Raw genomic sequence first — 21,828 nt, forward strand, 5'->3', positions numbered from 1 at the left:
CTCTGAGATTCTTTTGAATTAAAAGTGCAATACAAATTAAATATATTATTATTATTATTATTATTATTATTCTATCCAAACCACAATCATTTACACAATAGAAAGATATACTGTATATATGTATATATATATATATATATATATATATATATATATATATATATATATCATGGTGATGTACTAATCAATCAGTGGCCATTATTCATAACAAATACATGTGCTTTATGACTTGGTGAATCTGTCAATGAATATCTTCGGCCCCTTTCCACATAGAGGCTGTATTTCAGTCTTACCTCCTTCATAACAGCTAAGACCACCTCTGCCTCTCCATCGAATGCTGCTTCCAGAAGTCGTGTCCGCATAAGCTGCTCCTCCTTCTTCCGTTGTCTCTCTTCCTCTTCCTTCTTCCTTTCGCGCTCCGCCTCTTCCTGTTCTCTGAGCACTAGTGCCACAAAGGCCTACACGCCACAATTCAACAAAGGGCACATGGACATGGATGTTATAGGAAACAATAAAGGCATATTTGGCAATCACTAGCTAGCAGACATGAATATTAACTGACAGATGCACAACAGTTATTCAAGAGCTCTTTTGTTTAAAGTATGTTTCACATGATCCTTTTTTTTATTTATTTTTTTTGGAAGGGAGTTAAGTGGCCTTGCGGTTAGAGTTTACGCCCTGAGATTGGGAGGTTGAGTTTGATCCCCGGCCGAGTCATACCAAAGACAATAAAAATGGTACCCGATGCCTCCTTGCTTAGCACTCAGCATAAAGGGTTGGATTGGGGAACAGACCCTGCGACATGCCAGCATCATGTTCAGGGGTTGTACGGAAACAGGAGATAGGCTCCTGCCCTATGGGCCATTAGGCTCGAGAACCATCGGTTCTCAAGGCTACTTACTTTAAGTTTAAATTAGGACTGTCAACGTTAACGCGTTAACGCATGTGATTAATCTGGAAACGCGATAAAGACAAATTAACGCATTATTAATCACGTGACCAGGGTTGCCAGATGGGATTGACAATCTACAGCCTAACCAGTCTATAACCGTTAAATCCAGTAGCCCATTCGGCAGTAACCCACCCCATAAATACAAATATTGATTCTCGTCTCTTTAGTATTACAGTACATACTGTATCAGCAGCTGACCTCTTTCTCCAAGCGCTCCATCAGATCCTCATAGTTCTGTTTTTCCTTCTGTCTCCTGGCCCGTTCTCGCCTGGCCAGCAGCCATCTCACGGCACGCTGGATGGTCACTGCAGCTCGCTCCTCTTGACTGGGCTCCACATCTACTATAGCAATACAGATACAGTATACTGCTGAACACTTTATTAGGAACACTACACTAGGACTGGGTAGGGCCGCCCTTTGCTCTCAAAACAACCTCAATTCTTTGTGGTATTGTTTCCACAAGATATTGACTTCTGGTCCATGATGACATGATTGCATCACACAATTCTTGCAGACTTTTCAGGTTCTACCACATCCCAAAGGTGTTCTATTGGATTCAAATCCGGTGACTGGGAAGGCCACTGATGAAGAACACTGAAGTCTTGTGACATGGTGCATGTGACATGGTGCATGATCATACTGGAAGTATCCATTAGAAGATGGGTACATTGGGGCCATGAAGGGATACACATGGTCAGCAACAATACTCAAATAGGCTGTAGCATTCAAGCGATGATTGATTGGGCTTCACAAGCCCAAAGTGTGCCAAGAAAACCAGCTTGGACTGTTTTTAGGGCATTTCTGCTTTGTATCGGGATAGAGACCGTAGAGATTGACAGGAAGGATTGGTGAGAGAGAGGAGGGATGACATGCAGAATAGGTCGATGATTAGAATCGAACCAGAGACCCTGTGATTACATGGCATGTGCTATGCCATCCAGGCGCCTCACCAGCTTGGATTGTTGACAGATGAGATGTTCCTAATAAATTGATACATTTATTGAATATAAATAATTTGAACCTGTACACCTTCTCATTCATGCAATTATCTTATCAGCCAATCGTGCGGCAGCAGCACAATGCATCAAATCCTGCAGTTACGGGCCAGCAGCTTCAGGCAATGATTACACCGATCATCAGAATAGGGAAAAAATGTCATTGATTTTGATGGTGGCATGATTGTTGGTGCTATAAGGGCTGGTTTGCGTATTTCTAAAACTGCCGTTTTCTAAAACTGTCTCTAGTAAGTAAGTAAGTAAAATTTATTTCTATAGCACCTATCCCAGACCAGGGGTCACAAAGTGCTTTCCAAAATACAAGAACATAATAAAACAGCAAAAGTCATAGCAGGTTAAAATAGGCAAACGTAAATAAGTAACAAACAACAAGTGTACAACAATGTCAACAGGACACAGAAAGACAGGCTTTTGAGGTTAGCCAAAAGCCTGTCTATACAGGACAGTCTTTAGCTGTTTTTTAAAAGCCTCGAGCCCCGAGACCGCTGATCTAAGATCCAAGGGAAGAGCATTCCAAAGCTTAGGAGCTTTTACTCAGAACGGTACAAGAAAGAAAAAACATCGAGTGAGCGGTAGTTCTGTGGACGGAACCTCCTTGTTGATGAGAGGTCAACAGAGAACGGCCAGACTGGTTCAAGCTGAAAGGCTACGCTAACTATAGCTCCTGTGAAAACTATACACAATCGCCTCAGTGTAAACACATATAAACTTTTCATACTGCCAAATATTTGTTTGCCCAGGGTGACCTCACCTTGACTACAACAGCCCATTCATTGTTACTAAGCCATGTTATCAAATACCGTATCAATTACACACTGCACATGTTTATAATACTGATAACCTGATTTGTTGCATTCATCTTCGTAAAAGTGGATTGAATTAGTTTTAAATTAATTCGCAAAAGCAATACAACTGGGTAGAGCATACTGGCATAATAGTTCATCTGTTAACTAGGGGGAGAGGCAGCAATTGTAAACTGTGAATCCTGCTCTATGGTATGTAGTGAGCCAACTATTATTGTTTAGAGAGACTTACTGCTCCTTGGTATGTTGTCAGCCAACTACTATCACTTAGAGAGACTTACTGCCCCTCTGTGTTCCTTAGGTGGTGCCCAGAGGAAACAATGAGGGATTGTTTTCAAGCCTGAAGCCTAAAGTTGCATCATTCTCCCTCCCGGTTTACCTATTGCTACGAAGAGTAACCGAAAGTTGTGTAATGTGAGCTAAGCAATGTATCCATTCATACAAACTCACAAAAGGCCAGTTACGTAATTTCACTGATCATGGCAGGTATGAGAGCAGGACCGAGCCTTCACAAGCAGAGCTGAACATGTCAGAGGAATGGGTGTGTTTGAAACATTGTGGTTGAAAACATGTTTCTAAAAAGGTAAAACAAATCTGACAAGATAGCCTGATTGACTGATTAGATAAGATGGTAAACTATGTGAGGATGTTTATGTTGTATGCTTATAACAAGATTAGACCATATCTCACCCATACTGTCTCAGACACATATTTACATGCAATCATTCTCTCAACAATATCATACTGGAGGAAAAGGAAATCATACATGCACCAATAGCAAGACTATTATAGAGCCTACACGATTCATGGCAACCTTCCCCCATGGACTCACCACCGCACTGCACTTTCACACCCCCTTTCACAATCCCTTACTTTTCTAAACTGCACGAACAATCTATTCATGAATGAATGAATGAATGAATGAATGAATGAATGGTCTTTATTGTCATTGCTATAGTACAGGTACCAAACAACGAAATTTGGGAGGGGTGGCTCCCCTGGTGCTAGGAAAGAAAAGAAAAAAAACTAAAAAAACAAGAAGGGAAAGGAGCTGGTTTACATAAATAAAGGCTATGTACACTATCCACTATACTATACTGTACAGATTAAATCTCTCTTTCAGATCTCAAACAAAACAATAACTCCCGTCCAACACTTACAGCTCTACTTCCAAGACAAAATACAAGACAAGAAAGCATCACTAGGTCAATTACACTTCTCCCAGTCCCAGCCTACAGAAACAACTATGGTCAGAGATAATTTTTTCACACATACACCAACATCTGGAATGACATCCCATATTACAATAGACAAACAAACTCTATTGCACATTTCAAACAGGCTTACAGTATAAACACCATCTGATAGAAGGATACACCTGCAACCACTAATCCAACTCAACACTGTCTTACTCACTCCCCTTTGTCCTCTCCTTTTAATGCTGTGTAGCTGTTTAACTGTTCTCCCTTTGTCTTCCCTGTGTGATTGTTCTCTATTGTACCTTCTGTATTGTTTCTGTGTTTCTGTCCTGTATGCTGCAGAACAGGAACCTGCTGCAAACCAGTTTGAACTGAGTCAGGCCAGTCTAACTGGAATGAATGAATGAATGGTCTTTATTGTCATTGCTACAGTACAGGTACCAAACAACGACATTTAGGAGGGGTGGCTCCCCTGGTGTTAGGAAAGAAAAAAAAAAAACTTTAAAAAAAAATCACAAGAAGGGAAGGAGCTGGTTTACATAAATAAAGGCTATGTACACAATCCACTATACTATACTGTACAGATAGACGACTAGGGTTGTCATATTGCACAATAGTGTTATTGCACATTTATTTAAAGTGTCGCAGTTTGCAGGCTTGAAATGTACATATTTGTGCCTCAGCACTACACCTGATTTTTTCAGTCCAGCAGCTGCCATCAATCTGTCCAGACTGTCCAGGGCCCAGAACCTAGGTCTTTGCTGTGTTCAGGGCCTGGACGGCCCTGTGGTAGATCTGTACATCTGTAATGTTACAATGTTAAACTTTTTCCTGTATAATAATGAATTAAAAAATTAAAGGATGATGAGTGAGTGACAGAGAGCAAAGGCCCCATTTGGTAATATGTATTTGAATGAAATACTATCATAAAATGTCCACTACTAGTGGATGGGTATGAGTCGTTGATTAATTGATTTGTCTGCAAATTAAGTCGATGACTGGTTATGATATCTTTACTTCACATGCTATTGCAAAGTTGCCACCTCATGTATTTTTTTGAGACGCCTCATCTAATTTACTGTGTCAACTGTAACTGTTATGTTAATGCGCATATAATGTACCTTTTATGGAAGATTAGTTATCCTAACAGATGTCATAATGCTTTGGCTTTACGTTGGCTACTGACATTAACTGTAAAGTCAACATTTCGCTGTTTCCAATGAATGCAAAACGACATTATTGTTACTTGATATTCAGTGATATGTAGATGTTATGACAGTGTCATATGACAGTTATGTTTATAACAATATTATGCTATTAGACATAATGTTAAAATACAAAGAAGAAACTACTTTTCTTTGTTGGTTGGACAGTCTTGGCAGCAGGGGTGTTGCCTCCCTTCTCAGCAGGTTGGCCTTTGCCACCCTGGGCCACACCAGTGCTGATCTGTCTGCGCTGTGGGGATGCTGCACCTGTCCACACCCTGGGCCACACCAGGGCTCTGTCTGCGCTGTGGGGATGCTGCACCTGTCCACAGAGACACACAAGACACACATGCAAACATCTTTAGCAACAGCTGGTAATTTCTAAGCTGTGTGACAACAGTTTTTAAGGTACACAAAACATATAGAGATGTGAGGATTCCTACAATGTGAAGGAGATAGAGCTGTCTGAAGCCGGGCATGCTTTTCTCAAGCGACTCCTGATCTCATGCTACGAACACACACACACACACACACACACACACACACACACACACACACACACACACACACACACAAGTGGGTAGTTTCTAACAAATCCAATGCCAATGGCAGGACACTTAATGTAGCCTACTGGTTAGGGCAGGTGGATGTAATTCCTACGCAGGGACTAACCTGCCTTTGGAGATTGTGCTGTTACCCCCAATGGTGCCTTAGCTCCAGTTCTTCCTTTGCTTTTAGTGTTGCGGGAAGAACTCATATTTATTTTTAAATGTGTATTTGTCAAACAAAGACAGCTAGGCTTAGCAAGAAGACAGTTGGATAATTGACTGTGAGGCTGAAACGTTACTAGCCATTTAACTGACAAGCTTATAACAGTGTGTCGTAAATGTTTCAAACAATGATAGCCACATTAGATACATTCACTCCAGCGAACAGCTGTTGTTGCAAGACACATTCATGTTCCTTGGAAGTAGCAGATTAACTGTTTCAGTCTTGACACTTCCTGGACGCTTGCCTGTAACCATAGTAACACCAGACACAGAGGGCAACATCTGGTAACTAATATAAGGAAAGTTGGCAAGCCCACAATTAGGGGAAACGGTCATCAAATAAAATAAGGTTAATTTATACAGGGTATCCGCGGTGTCTTGAAAAGTATTTTAAAAGTCTTATCACGATTTTATGAGGTCTTGAATTTTGTAGGTATTTTTCTGAATTAGACTCTGTCCAAAGAGTTTGAGTCCTAAAAACTTTTAGTAAAAGTTCGTGAATTTATTAGTTTTATTTAAAAAACAAAGATGAACCGGAGACTGTGTTTTGTATGATAGTGGTCTAGTCTATTGCGAACTAAAACTGTTAAGTTAAAGGTGACGTCACTGATGTAAACGGTTACAGCTCCAAGTGGCGGTGAGGTCTGGAAAAATATTGACAAGGTCTTTAAAAAGTCTTAGAAAGGTATTGAAATTAACCTCAAGATTCCTGTATATAGGCCTACCCTGTTATATCCAAGCAGATGATTGTTGAGACCAAACGTTTATTCAGTAGGCCTAGTAGTCTATCTATCACAAGGTTTCACCTCTGCAAAGACACGGGGGGACAGTGACGTCATACCAGCCCAAACTAGGCTTGGAGTTGGATGCCAAAAACACTGCTGGTGTTTTGCTGTTTGAGGGCTGAGGGAAAGGAACTCGAGGTATTTGTAGTTGCGGTTGTGTTGAGGCGGGTCCAAACCTTTCATGGAAGTTAGTTGTCCTCCTATCTCCGTCCCGCATTCTCCCCACATGACTCAAGCACGAAAATAAAAAAAAATCTGCTTTTTTTTCCTAGCGGGGCGTTCGTAAAATTGCTCCGAGAGAGCCGGAGAGCACACTGCGTTCGACCTCATAAAGCGACCGAGTAATTTGATTGGACAAGAGACGTTCCACGAGTGCTAATCAGATTTCCATAGCGTATTTACGAACGCAACCTTGGTTATGTAGCAATAAAGCCACGCAGTAAGGCTACGTTACTCTGGGTTTGAGGGTCTGTCCAGGAATACCGACAACTTTCAGAAAGAGGTCTGGAAGTAACGATTTACTACAACAAAAAACATGTTAAAAACGGGCCGGATTAAACTTTAAGAAGGTTAACAGTTGACGTAAGGTACGGTTCTCTAACTTTTCTAGGAACATATGGATGGTTGGAACTTTTTTATTTTCTTGTTGGATAATTGTGTTTTTCGACATTTTATTCATTTGTTCATTGTTTTCGTTTCGTTTATTGGTCATATTCGGATATCATGCAACCAAAAATAAATAGCTATACTTTTGTATTTATTTTGCCGAGCTCACTTGGATATTTGTTAGTCTGATCGAAATAGTGTGTTATACTTTGCATTTCTATGTAATTATGGGCTCTTGTGTATTTTCTGTGTGTTTCATATGCAATATATTTAAAGAAATGTATTTTTAATGGTGGATTAGACTGTTTAGACAAGATGACTGTTTAGAGAAGTTCTAGCCACACCCTTTCCTCTTTGCCTGACTCTTTTGGGGGTTTTGGGCAATGGGTGACACATCATGGGCACACGTTATGAAATGTTCATACATAGTTAAAGTATAATACATATCATACATAGTTGCAATATAAGTTGTAATAAGTAGCCTACTCACAATGATTGATACTGTCTGCTGCTACTGTGTAATCTACATATTATTTAGTTTCCATCTCTCCTCATGATCTGTTAAATTCTCCCATTGTATAATAGCCACATCTTGGATACTTTATTATTATCATACAAGAGACATTTATGGTGTTTTTGACTGATTGTTGTATGCCCTCTCTCCTCAGATATCAGTATGGCGCACCGCTCACAGTGCTCTTCAGCCGGGGATAACCCCCTGGACCCCAACTACTTGCCTCACCATTACCGTGAGGAGTACCGGCTGGCCATCGATGCACTTGTCGAGGACGACTCCGGGGGCTACTATGAGTTTCTCCAGAGTGCAGATGTGGTGGATTTCCTATCCGGACAGGAGATCGACTACATAAAACACAAAGTACAGGATCCACTGTCACATCAGAGCACTCAGCCTGAGGTGCAGCAGCAGCAGCAGTGTCTGGGGTCTGGGGATGATGACGTCTGCTCCTCAGACACATACTGGCCCGTCCACTCTGACCTGGACGCACCGGGCCTTGACCTTGGCTGGCCCGAACCGCATTGCTTCATCGGCCCCACGGAGATCACCACGCTGGTCAACCCTCCAGAGCCTGATATGCCCAGTATCAAGGAGCAGGCTCGCCGGCTCATTAAGAACGCTCAACAAGTAAGTCTCTCACATTGTCTCTTAGGAGCTTTTACCGTACTCACACAGTTTCCTAATTATTCTGTTATTAGACAATGTGGTGTAACAACAAAGGATGCAAGTTCTAACTCTGTGATGATTGATGTCAGCCCATTTATTTTATCAGTGAGAGTCTTTGTATTGCACATTATGTGTGTATTAAACGTCTCAAATAATCGTCTATTAAGGCTTTGTAACTTCTGAAAGGGATGTAATAAACATGATGTTAGACAGTATCATGTATTGTGTCTGAGAGTGTACTCTGTGTCCCTCCTCTGCAGTTGATAGCTGTGGTCATGGACATGTTTACAGATGTTGACATATTTGCTGATATCCTGGATGCTGCCATGCGAAATGTTGTGGTCTATATCCTTCTTGATGAACAAAATGTACATCACTTCATCAACATGGTCTCCAACTGCCGCGTCAATCTGGAGAGCATTCAAGTGAGTATATCCTATTGATTAATTATATTGTATTGGGCTTGAATTTTCATGTACACTAATATTTTATAATACTAATAACTAATATTATTATTATTTAAGGGTTAGGGTTAGTGTCATTTTGATGTTATTTCATGTGCACATTTCCTCTGGAAGTTAATGTTCTGAAAGTTCTTATTCTGATTTGTGTGATGTAATAATTACAATTTGGTGCTTTGCTGCCATCTAGAGAAATGGGCTGACAGTTTGAGATGTGGATTTTATTTATTTTATCACTACTCTTTGGTACATTGCTGCCATCTAGAGAAATGTGATGAATACGGTTTGAGGTGTGGAGTTTCAGGAACTTTGGTACACTTTGTGCATAATATGTCTGCAGAGGAATGAATTTCAGTAATTTTCCCTTAGATCTGTAGGTTATGGAAATGTGATATTTGAGATTTGTTTTAATTCAATGAACTCCCCTTTTGTATTTTCCATATTTTCCTAATTCTGTTTTGGAGAACAGGCTAACATCCAGAATTATGATTATCTTGCAGTCAATGCGTGTCAGAACAGTGTCTGGCTTGACCTATTACTGTCGTTCTGGGAAGTCCTTCAAGGGTCAGATGAAGGACCGCTTCTTGTTGACAGACTGCAGGGCAGTGCTGAGTGGAAACTATAGGTGAGGCTTAAATCCAAAAAGGCGGTACAAGCCATTCCAAGAAGTACTTATAAGCCATTTTTCACAGCCTATAATTGTGATTAACTTGATTAAAAATGTTAATCGATTGACAGCACAAACACAAATCACTCAACTCCATGCAATTGCCACATTACTCTGCAATATGTTAATACACTGTTGTTACAGGGGTAATTCCAGCATTACTATACAGGTATAGGGTCAAATTAATGCATTGTACTGCATTATAGTGAAATGTTAAAACATGTTTGTCATTATAGTAACATTTTAAAACATGTCTGTCTGCAGCTTCATGTGGTCTTTTGAGAAGATTCACCGTTGTATAGCTCATCTATTCCTCGGACAGCTTGTGAGTACCTTTGACGAGGAGTTCCGGATCCTGTTTGCCCAGTCTCAACCTTTGATAATTGAAAATGCCCTTGCTCCGACGCCAGACTTCAGCAGTCTATCTGACAGGCAATACAGCACTGATAGGACACCATCGTTCAGGGATCCCAGGAAGTTCTTGCCCCTCCAGAGCTCTTGCCCTGAGGAATGGACCAGACAGTCTTTTGAGGAGAATGTGGATATGGATCGGAAAAGGGTGCCACTCAGGAGGCATGAGGCCATCCACAGGTCTCTAGAACAGGACAACGTAGAGACGTACGGCAACAAATACTCTACTCAGCAATTAAGAAGGGATCCATGTTTCAAGGAGCAGGGTTACCCTATGGTGCCCTCCAACGTGACAGGGATGGCTGTCTTTAAAAGGCATAATTATGCAGAAGACATTCGTGGCAGACCCTCTGCTTATCAGTTCATGCAGCATCAAGCCAAGCAAAACGTTGAAGGTTTAGGTATCAAAGGGAGGCAGTTACAGAGGGAACAGCATCACTATCAGCGGACCGAGACAGAGCCGGATAATGGTGGCTATGAAAAGTTCAGGGGCCAAGGGTACCCTCCGACGGATCAGTACTCTGAGCCCGTGTACCCACCAGACATGGAGCAACTAGACAGCTATGACCCAGTACTTCATTACTTGTCATCAACCGATGCTGTAGAAATGGAACATGGCTCAGACAAATTAATATCTCCAGGAGAGGGTCAATTGGGTCGGTCTCGTCCAAAACGGAGTTTGAGTGTTGGCCAGCCATACTATGGCCCACCTGACCAAGAGTTTCTTATGGGGTCCAGTGTGGTCTGTAAGACACAGGAGGACCCCGATGTAAAGCAGGGTCTGCGAGACTGGAGGATCAGTTCATACCTCAGTGCCTTTGATGATGCTGGAGAGGAGGACTTGCAGCTGCCACCTCCCATTGGACACGACCCATTTGAAGAGCCTCTAAACCATATGCAGGTCAAGTCCTTAGATCCAATGCCATCAAATTCCAGGCTTAGTGCCATAGAGCTCCCCAGAATCCCAGTGCCAAGGAAGGATCAACACCCATGTTACATCAAGCCCAACCCCTCAGAACACACTCCTTCAGAGTCGTCGTCATCAACCACTGAAGGTGACAAAATAAAGGACTTCTATGTAAAAGAGCCCAAAGAGATCAGTATTACAAGGGAGGAGTCATTCCGTAGGAAACACATTCCTACAATTCCGAGAAGCTCAAGGTTAAGATCCTCGCTAATCTTTAGCTCACAACTAGAAAATATCTCACAGGAATTGAAAAATACCCCTGGCCAACCTGACGAGCAAACTGCCAATGAGGAAGACGACCAGTCCAAATTATCCATAGTCTCTCAGATACTGGGAAAACAGAGATCCGTTACTAGAAAACCGTTTGACTGGAGCAGCTATATAAAGTCATCTGACACAGCTGATAACTTGACTACAGAGTCTTCCAAATGTGACGATGCAGGTGGTACGGAATTGCCTGAAGATCCTCCAGTGGATAAAGCGATGATTTCCACAGGAAAGGAACAATCTAACAATTTTCAAGTAGAGCAAACCAAAACTATACAATCAGTACCAAATCAACCCAAACCTTTGTTGAGCAATACATCCTATGTAGATATGAGTGATCCAGACAGTAGGTTCATGTTCTTTAAGGAGTTAGCTGCCAAACGAAAAGCTGCTAAGACTGCAGAGTCTGAGAGCAGTGCTGAAAAGGCTCCCATGAAACCAGGTTTTCCACTGCCTTCATTTGACTTGAAAACTAAGGCCACAGTCACAGAGGTACCACATAACCAGGAAGATACCTCCATCATAAAGGCATCTACGTCAAAGGAGGCTTCCTTAGGAACACCAGAAACCTCCCAAGTTCCACCGGAGATTGAGGACGAGGGGCCTCCTGGAGACTCAACTGATGCTGAGAAGATTGCGTACAAGAATAACCTACGAGAGTCTAGAGCAAGAGAGTCAAGTGAATTTCTTAAACCCTCAAAAAAGCCCACCACCTCCAATGTCACCTCAAAGGACTCTGATTTATCGGCTACCTCAAAGGAATTCAGTTCACATAAGACCACCACAAATAATCCTGCTTCAACAAAATATAGCTCAACCGAGTTGACTCCATCTCCAAACGAATCAATATCATTAAACACTGCTACAAAGGAACTGAGTCCATCTCATCCACTGAGCCCGACAGGAGCTTTCTTATCATGTCCCACACAGAGGGGTTCCTGCTCAACTAATTCTACCACAAGAGAAATCAGTAGTGATCATTCAAAGGAGCTAAGCGCATCCCGTACTCCCACCATAAAGGATTCCAGTTCATCTAATCCCACCTCAAAGGAGCAATTATCATCCTCTAAACCTGTAACATTCGAATCCAACATCCAACCTCTGAGCCCCCCCTCCCCTCCTACCATTCCAACAGAAACTAGCCCCTCCCCTCCAGAAACTAGCCCCTCCCCTCCAGAAACTAGCCCCTCCCCTCCAGAAACTAGCCCCTCCCCTCCAGAAACTAGCCCCTCCCCTCCAGAAACTAGCCCCTCCCCTCCAGAAACTAGCCCCTCCCCTCTTACCATTCCAACAGAAACTAGCCCCTCCCCTCCAGAAACTAGCCCCTCCCCTCCTACCATCCCAACAGAAACTAGCCCCTCCCCTCCTACCATCCCAACAGAAACTAGCCCCTCCCCTCCAGAAACTAGCCCCTCCCCTCTTACCATCCCAACAGAAACTAGCCCCTCCCCTCCTACTAGTCCAACAGAAACTAGCCCCTCCCCTCCTACTAGTCCAACAGAAACTAGCCCCTCCCCTCCTACCATCCCAACAGAAACTAGCCCCTCCCCTCCTACCATCCCAACAGAAACTAGCCCCTCCCCTCCTACTAGTCCAACAGAAACTAGCCCCTCCGCTCCTACTAGTCCAACAGAAACTAGCCCCTCCCCTCCTACTAGTCCAACAGAAACTAGCCCCTCCCCTCTTACCATTCCAACAGAAACTAGCCCCTCCCCTCTTACTAGTCCAACAGAAACTAGCCCCTCCCCTCCAACCAGTCCAACAGAAACTAGCCCCTCCCCTCCTAACAGTCCAACAGAAACTAGCCCCTCCCCTCCTACTAGTCCAACAGAAACTAGCCCCTCCCCTCCTACTAGTCCAACAGAAACTAGCCCCTCCCCTCCTACTAGTCCAACAGAAACTAGCCCCTCCCGTCCTACTAGTCCAACAGAAACTAGCCCCTCCTCTCCTACTAGTCCATCAGAAACTAGCCCCTTCCCTCCCTCAACTGAATCTAGTTCCTCACTTAATAAGACCCTGAGTGAATCCAGCTCCTTTCCTAACCCCAACCCAACAGAATCAAGTGCATCTCCCAATCTCACACCGATACTAACTGGTTCACTTGAGCCTACCCCAATGGAATCTAGTCCTTATCCTTATCCTTCCCCAGCCTCAGAGTCATCCATTCTTGTGGAAAATAGTAAAGAGGGTAAATCAATTGAGCTTAACAAGGAACAAGAATCTGGAAGTTCTCTCGCCTCAAAAGATCAGAAGAAAAAAGGAGATGCTGTGACTATGAAAACTGTTAATGAAACTACTCCTGAAGAATTACTCCGCTGTGGATCACAGACTACTGATGAGACAAAGGTGAATAAGAATACTGTGACACCGGAGAGCACATCAGATCAAGTCAATCCCATGTTACTCCCGGCAAAGCATGCAAAAGTAAGCCAGTCTACCGCTAATGTACTCTCAAGCAGCAACCTCAGGGATGACACAAAGATCCTTTTGGAGCAGATTTCAGCCAACAGTCATAATAGGACAGAGCTCGCCAAGGAATCTGCTGTTACTGATGACGCGAAAAAGGATGAGGCTGACAGGGATGTGAGGGGGGAAGGGAGGACACCAATTCGACGACACAGTACAAGCCGGCCCAGAACCAATCAGGAGCGGGACAAGCTGCTTCAGAGGATGGAGACGATGCGGAAGGAGAGGAAAGTCTACAGCCGCTTTGAGGTAAAGTATATTACTATTACTATATTACTACTTATTTATAGGTAAATGGTAATACACATTTTTTTTTAAATTGTTTGCCTCCTTCATGTCAGCTCATGTCTTCCTTTTGTAATTCTGTTTTTATTTGATAGGCGCCTTAACCATGGACTTAACCGAAGGCCAGGTTTGAGTCGCTGTTATTCCAGGCTTATTATTTTGTGTTTTGTGCAATAGTGTTGGGATGAGGATATATTGAAAACCACTCCGATCAGCTCCAAAATGTACACCATATTATGCAAGAGACATTTAAAAACGGTTGTGTCATCAACTTTGTATCTTTGTTATATACATTAATCTTCCTTAAGTAGTCTTATTAGTGACCGTATGGGTCAAGTGCAATTTAATAATTGTTAGGCTGTGTGGGTTGCTTAAATCTGATCTGGTCGAGGGTCTGTATAATGTACCAACTGCCATTTTACGTCCTCTACACATCCTAGTACACAGACAAGTACCATTAAAGAGAATGTGAGAAGGGTTTGATCTGAGAATTACATTTGATGACCTAGGCTACAATAGCCTGAAAACCACCATTCTAATTGAGGATAGTAGCTTCTAATTGACATATATGTATGATTAATCATGTATTTTTGCACAACAAAATGTACTATTGTGATTTTAATTCTGTGGATTATTATGCCCCAGTTTGGTCGTATAATGAAGGAGAAACATAAACATACTGTGATATCTATATATTTAATCACTGCACAAGTTTGATAGCTTAGCGACTTACTGAATAAATATCTCCTCTGTTTCAGTTAAAAATAGTTTGTTGGTTTAATATTTGCATGGATTGTTAATTCCTTCATTCCTAATGTCTAAAAAATGTTGTTGTTGTTGTTATTGTTTGTCCAATCCACTACCTATGTGCTGATGTATTTGATGCTTTTTATTTTTATTTTTAGGCAGTCCCACTCTTATGTTTTTCTTCATTGGATAGAGACAGTAGAAAGAGACAGAAAAGTAAGGAGGAGAGGACATGTCAGCCGGGCATGGGCTGGATTCAAACCCATGCCGACACGGGCATACTACATACCAGGCCATGACTGACTCAATGTATATCGAACTGTAAAAGATTAAGTTTTAGATTCGTAACTGGATGAACTAGTTTTATGGCTCCAATGGTGCAGTACTATTTCCATGGATTGTTATGTGACAGGTCAAATGGCATTGAATTTCATCATTTAGCATGTCACGAGTTGTGCTCTGCAGCCTAGTTTCTATGGCTTGCATAAGCCGTCCTTACTAACTCCAACAATAACTGCCTTATTGAAAGTACTAGCGGTGCTTGGCACCCACTGACTTACAGTACAGTATATACTGACTTGAGCCGCTGAAACAAAGTCAGCTACTGTGTATAGTCTGTCTCTCTTATATTTCTTGTCTATTATGCTGACTAGATGTTCTGTACAGTATGTTCTTAACCAAATAAAGTGTTAAAATGAAAAAAGTATAGTTTTTTAGAAAGAGCTACTGTATGTTTCATGATGGAAGCAAGGACAAACCTCCCACGAAGATTAGGTGACAGGATTCATATATATCAATCAGCAAAGTCTGTAGGGGCACCTGACTGTAGCTGTTACGGATCCGATAGAAACCCAAGCGCAGACACAGACCAGAGACAGTTCAAAGTAAAGAACCCCCCCGGGGTGTCTTTATTTAAAGGGTTAGGGTTAGACAGATAGGATGGTCGTTAGGCAAGCGGGGGGGTCAGGCAGGAGACGTAGTCGGCAGGCAGGCGGGGGTCAGGCCGGTAGGGCAGTCAGGCAGGGGAGTAGTTAGGAGGACTGGTAGGGCAGGCAGGCAGGGGGGCAGGTAGGGCAGGTAGGTAGGTCAGGCAGGCAGGAGGGCAGGTAGGGCAGGTAGGTAGGTAGGTAGGTAGCGGGACTGGTAGGGCAGGCGGGCAGGCAGGTAGGGCAGGAGGGCAGGCGGGACTGGTAGGGCAGGCAGGCAGGCAGGGTCAGGTCAGAGTTTGTAAACAGACTGTGTTAATGTTTCTCATATTTCCCAAGACAATGATTTTTGCTCTTGATTTGTACTTTAATTCACTTTCCACAAACGCCTCTTGATTTTCATTCATAAAATACATATGATTAAATGGTAAATTATTTGTGAGTAAATGCTCGAAAACATTTAAACAAACATGATATGTGAATAAAATCTATTCAAAGTTATTTTAACATTAAAACATTGCATTGAGTTAGAACTATCTGCATGTGTGGATCACATTACCGTCTGTGGATCTCTTTACATTTGTTTACAGAATTGTATTACTAACTTCCTGCTTGTACAAGGACAACGGTCCACAAATGCAGGGCGTACTGCTGTTTGATGACGTCATGCCTTGTTTTGTTGTTAGCCATTGCTAACATGACATAACATAATCCATAAACTATGTCAGGTATTTGTCAGGTTATTAAGAGCATGGTTTCACGTGAGTCTACACAGGGGAAAAGGTAGACTGTGCTGAAGTAGAGGGGTTTCAACTTTCTATTTATTTCTGTATCTATTTAGTTCTGAGGGTTTATTCTTTCAACGCGAAAGTTTGGCTGAAACCTTTTCAGATTCAGATTCAGATTCAGATAACGTTTATTGCCATTATGCTTGACACATATAGGAATTTGTTTTGGCATTTACAGAAGGTGCATTTATGCTTTTTTCACATATAGGCTACATTAACAAAACAAGTACAAATACAAATGCAAAAACAGGCAAAAACAGGACAACACAGGACAGACAGTGCATGGATAGTGCTGTATATAAAGTGCAGTGCAGAGTTATTTCAGGTCCAGTGCATGTTCAGTCCTGGGCAGGCTTGGAGGCGGGGGGGAGGGGGAAGCCAGAGTCATTTAGCAGCCTGGCGGCTGAGGGGAAGAAACTGAGCCTGTGGCGGGCCTTTGGCAGCCGCAACCTTCTTCCAGAGGGAAGCAGGGTGAGGAGGCCGTGGCCGGGGTGGAAGGGGTCGGCCATGATCTTCCTTGCCCTCCTCAGAGCCCTGGTGTCAACCAGCTGGAAAGCAACTACACTACTTACTATAAGCGCCCCTACATTCAGTGGCATTGTTTCAGTTAAAGACAGTTTGGACGGAGGGTTCCTCTACCAGGAACATTTTGGACGGAGGGTTCCTCTCCCAGGAACAGTTTCTTCCCCATGGCAGTGGGCCTCACAAACAAGCCCCCTGCCCCTCATTGACTCTGGGACTCCCCCCCCCCCCCACCCACCCCCCTCCTGTCACACACACACACACACACACACACACACAACTGACAATGTAATCTATATTAGTTTTACTTATTGTCCTATTGCCCCTTTCTGCCGTTGTCTTTTCAACTGTTTAGCTTATATAGTGTTGTTTATTACGTTGTTGCTGTTCTTTTTATTATACTGTTGTTTGTATCTTCATGTCTTATGCACCAACCACACCAAGTCAATTTCCTGTATATGCAAATATACGTGGCAATAAAAACAATTCTGATTCTGATGATGGCTTCATAAATGTCCTCTCCTCTAGTGTGGCCATGGAGTGGGGTCAGGCCCAGTAAGCCTTCACAGAATTCCCCCTTGACCTTGCTGAAATAGGCCTATCTGGCGAAGACACATATATCTGGGCTTTGTCAGTGCTGTCTATTGACTCATCCACAGGGACCTTGTGATTATATGGTATGCACATGAGTGTCGTAAGCCACTAAGCGTCATATTGAGGACCTGTTTGTTGAAATATGTGATTGTTTTTCCTGATTGTGCTTTAAAATGTTGTATGTGTGGGAAACATTTAAATAAAGGTTAAATACAATATTGCTTTGATGTGTGTGTGAGAGTGTGTGTGTGTGTGTGTGTGTGTGTGTGTGTGAGAGAGAGAGAGAGAGAGAGAGAGATTAATTTACAATCACATGCAAGTTGATTGGTTGTGAAAGAGCAAATCCTATATGTTACCAGAAACAGTGGGCCCTTGTCTGGGTGCTTTTGTAACCCAACTGGTTGATAAGCCCATGCTGGGTCACTCTAATCTCTTAAACAAGGACCTTTCCTTGGCAGAACTTCATTGTCCACATTTTCTTCAGTTCACCATGATTGCAGCGCTGAGAATAGTTTACCATATCACAGCTTTCAGCTGGTATGCATTTGTCATTCAATCGCTCGCTGCTAAGGATGAAAAGGAGCTACCATCTGAGATCGTTGTTTATGGTGGACCCTGGAAATTCCTTACTTTCTTGAATCTGGTGAAAGTTTTAGATTTTTTTTTTAATTATTAGGGTTTGAAGTTTGCTAATTGGTGTATTCATCTATACATGTTTGCGGACACTCTTTCATTGGATTGTGATTTGATTTGAAAAAGAATACATAGCAGTATAAAGCCATCATTCAGATTCAACCTGTTTACTTAGTCACAAACTTCCAAATGTCCAATTATGAAGTTCATAAGAGGTCATTTGATTATTGATGACAAAGGTAGCAAAAATCAAATGAATGGTCTTTATTGTCATTGCTATAGTACAGGTACCAAACAACGAAATTTGGGGTAAATGAGGGTAAACAATACTCTGTGTTTGCATACTTCAGATATTGCAGATGGTGTTCTTTGGACTAGCTACTGTGAATGACCTTCAGCCTGGAAAAAAATCAGCAAAGGGTCTTGACAGGTGTAAAGACCTCATTTTCTCTGTCCTCGCCTTTCCTGTAGGCACGGTGAGACAGCAATACATTGTGAACGTTTATTACTCTCATCATAAAATAGAAGCTTTCTCTTACAATCAATCTTTTCTCCATTTGATCAGTATGTGGTGCTGCTGTTTTGGGTGATCTTTGCCTATGACAGGCAGCTCGTCTACCCAGCCTCACTAGATGCTTTCTTTCCTCCCTGGATGAACCATGCTATGGTCAGTACACTATTGGGTAGTTGGGGTAGTGGTGGTCTACTCTAGTGGATAGTGAGTTGGACTTGTGATCGGAAGGTTGTGAGTTCAAATCCCACCTGAAACCACACCACTACTAGTGTGCCCTTGAGTAAGGCACTTAGCCCTCAGTTACTCCAGGGGGAATGTCCCTGTAATTCCTAATTGTAAATCGCTTTGGATTAAAAGCGTCTGCTAAATGGCAAAATTAAATTAAATTAAAATTAAATGACAACAATAGTCATAGGAGTTGCATAAAGCACATACGAATGTGATTATTATGTGTTCTGTCATTATTATTCTATACAGACAGACAACAGCATAATGGAAGATGTCACTGCAATGCATACTTACATCTAAAGTGTTCTTTGTAGCACTCCTTTGTCCTGCCTATCTTACTTGGGGAGATCCTGCTTCAGCCCCACATCTACCCAAAGACCAAAGACGGCCTGGCTACATTAGGAGTCGTAGGCGTGTCTTACTTGAGCTGGTACGTAAGGTCATTTTGTCAGTCAGATAAAAGTGATTTATGTGTGTCTAACAGTGGCGAGCGGTGCATTTCACACCTAGGCCTTCAGTGATGTCCAACACATTCCTACCTGAATTATTCTACCTCTTAATACCATTGTTATGACGCCATGGCTCTAGAAACTAGACAGAAACACAGTATAACCGGGCGTTGCATCACCTTAACATTAACACCTTAACAGTCAGACAAGTACAACAGAGTTATATTAATATTTCCGAAGCATTTTTAATCAATAAATCCGCATTTACAATGAAGAGTGTTAAACTAACATCTTTAAGATCGCTACATTACCCACGTCTGTCATCTCGTCCACCATAATAGCGACAAAGGGTGCCTTTTTAATCTCCATTTTGATCTCTTCTCCCATCACTTCAGCAATAGCAAAAATCAGGTCGTTTTGTATTTTGCCTGACGTCCCAGTAAACACTTTGTTTGTGGACAGGTGGTAATGTAAATCTGGGTTGTTTTCAGCAAGAAACGAAAGAAGCTCAACGTAGTTTCCTCTGTTTGTGGACTCGGCGCTTTCATTGTGTCCCCTAAATGAAAGTTATTGTTTACCCAAAAACAGGACACAATCGATCAGTATTATCGATCAGTCAACGAAAGCTTTCGTTGTGGAGCTCCGTTTCCCTGCGCACCCCAAAGGTGTTCAAAAGTTTCACATCTACCGGCATAGTTACGCATCTCAATAGTGAATATCAATAGTGTGTATCAATAGTGCGTATCCAATCAAAAGACATGCTGGGTGCTGACATCATTGAGCCTTACAGCAGGCGCCGTTGTTGCTTTTGCTCGCCAACTCGAAATCTACGTAGGTTTCCACTAGGTACGCCACAGGTTTCTCGTTCAACGTTAAGTTACAGGTCGTATTCGCGGCACCGTGTATTGTGCAGGCGGGCAGATTTTGGAGCCCCCTAGCAACACATTTTGATTGGATAAAAGCTCTAACATAAAGGCCAGCCCTCCAAATCTCAATCGGAGACTGGAAGCAGCGCAACCAAGAGGAAAGCTATGAAATGAAGAGAATAGACTATGGGGAATCATTAATACATATTTGTGGAAAAAATATATTAAAATAAAATGTATATTCTGATGATGTTTAGGCCAGCAGAGAAGGCCTTGCTGGCCCTGACGGCACACCACTGGTGTCTAACACTAACATGTTATTACGTTAAGTACATCCTTACACCAGGGGGGGGTGGGTATTCCATCAACATAGCTAAAAGAAAATCCAGGCTTCTTTGACAAGGCTGGATTTTCCTTTAGCGACGTTGATGGAATACTCCAGGTCTTATTCATATTACCAATAACAATAAACCATTCTTCCAATTGGACAAATTTAGCAACCAATTGATCATGATGTTGTTGCATGCTGTATACTTTTGTCTAACGTACATATACTTCATCCTCTCCTCAAACTTGTTCTGTAGGGTGCTATGGATCTACCTGTTTGCTGGTATATGGGTGTATCCTGTGCTTGGGCTCTTTAGCACCCCAGGTCTGGTTGTGTTCTTCCTCCTCAACATGTCTGTTGTAACACTCATCTACCTGCTGGGACGAACCCTAAACAACTGCATCTGGGGTGAGTGGCTTCAGTAGGTCAGACCAGTGCAGCCAGATGCATACATATCATGCAAATGTGTAATATTCCTCCCTCCCTCTCTCTCTCTCTCTCTCTCTCTCTCTCTCTCTCTCTCTCTCTCTCTCTCTCTCTCTCTCTCTCTCTCTCTCTCTCTCTCTCTCTCTCTCTCTCTCTCTCTCTCCCTCTCTCTCTCTCAGGTAAAAACAAGATGATCACTAAAAGGAAGTGAAACTCAACTATTTTTCCTCTTTGATACCCAGTGGACCTGCTGTTTGTTGTTTTTGTGTTGTTCATGTTAAGAAGAGATTCCATCTCCTGGAAGAAGTACCATAAGTTAGTCACATAAGGTAGTGACATCAAACCATATCTGACAAGTTTCTGAATTGTGGAAAAACAGTGATATGATACTCAGCCAAAGTATTTTTCTGCATTATGACTGTACACATGTAATACAAATATGACTATTAGTAGGAGAAATGGAACAGGTTTCTCGAAAGCTTAGCTAAAGTATTACTTTTGTCTTTTGAAAACCTAGGCATGCATTGATTTTACAATTGTTACTCTCTCACAGCTTTGTGGGTCGATTATCAGGAGAAATTAAGTATTAGCTGTGAAGCTTAGGAAACTGAACCCAGGTCAATCAGGTTATTATTGTGTAAGTCCTAATATTGTATGTAAGTCCAAAATGTTGTTGCCTGGCTGAACCTGATTAAACTTGGGACTTGCTTGAGACTTGAAGGTTAAGATTTGAGACTTGCACATGTGTATGGATAGAGATCTGT

The 21,828-nt window shown here is 42.3% G+C and overlaps 2 protein-coding genes across 2 annotated transcripts; both read left to right on the top strand.

Moving 5' to 3' along the window:
- Window positions 1-8,012: 8,012 nt before the first annotated feature.
- On the top strand, window positions 8,013-14,147 carry LOC308174977 (protein FAM83H-like; the record flags this gene model as incomplete). The annotated part of the gene is made up of 6 exons (XM_080550089.1): window positions 8,013-8,480; window positions 8,780-8,944; window positions 9,481-9,605; window positions 9,912-11,958; window positions 13,708-14,007; window positions 14,139-14,147. The coding sequence occupies 6 exons, from the start codon at window positions 8,013-8,015 to the stop codon at window positions 14,145-14,147; spliced, it is 3,114 nt and encodes a 1,037-aa protein (XP_080406215.1).
- A 3,963-nt stretch (window positions 14,148-18,110) lies between these two features.
- On the top strand, window positions 18,111-21,392 carry LOC308174987 (androgen-dependent TFPI-regulating protein; the record flags this gene model as incomplete). The annotated part of the gene is made up of 6 exons (XM_080550100.1): window positions 18,111-18,263; window positions 18,604-18,729; window positions 18,819-18,920; window positions 19,310-19,425; window positions 20,895-21,046; window positions 21,307-21,392. The coding sequence occupies 6 exons, from the start codon at window positions 18,111-18,113 to the stop codon at window positions 21,390-21,392; spliced, it is 735 nt and encodes a 244-aa protein (XP_080406226.1).
- Between the last annotated feature and the right edge of the window lie 436 nt (window positions 21,393-21,828).

The sequence above is a fragment of the Nansenia antarctica genome (assembly GCF_963989245.1).
Source record: "Nansenia antarctica genome assembly, chromosome: 1".
NCBI lineage: Eukaryota > Metazoa > Chordata > Actinopteri > Argentiniformes > Microstomatidae > Nansenia > Nansenia antarctica.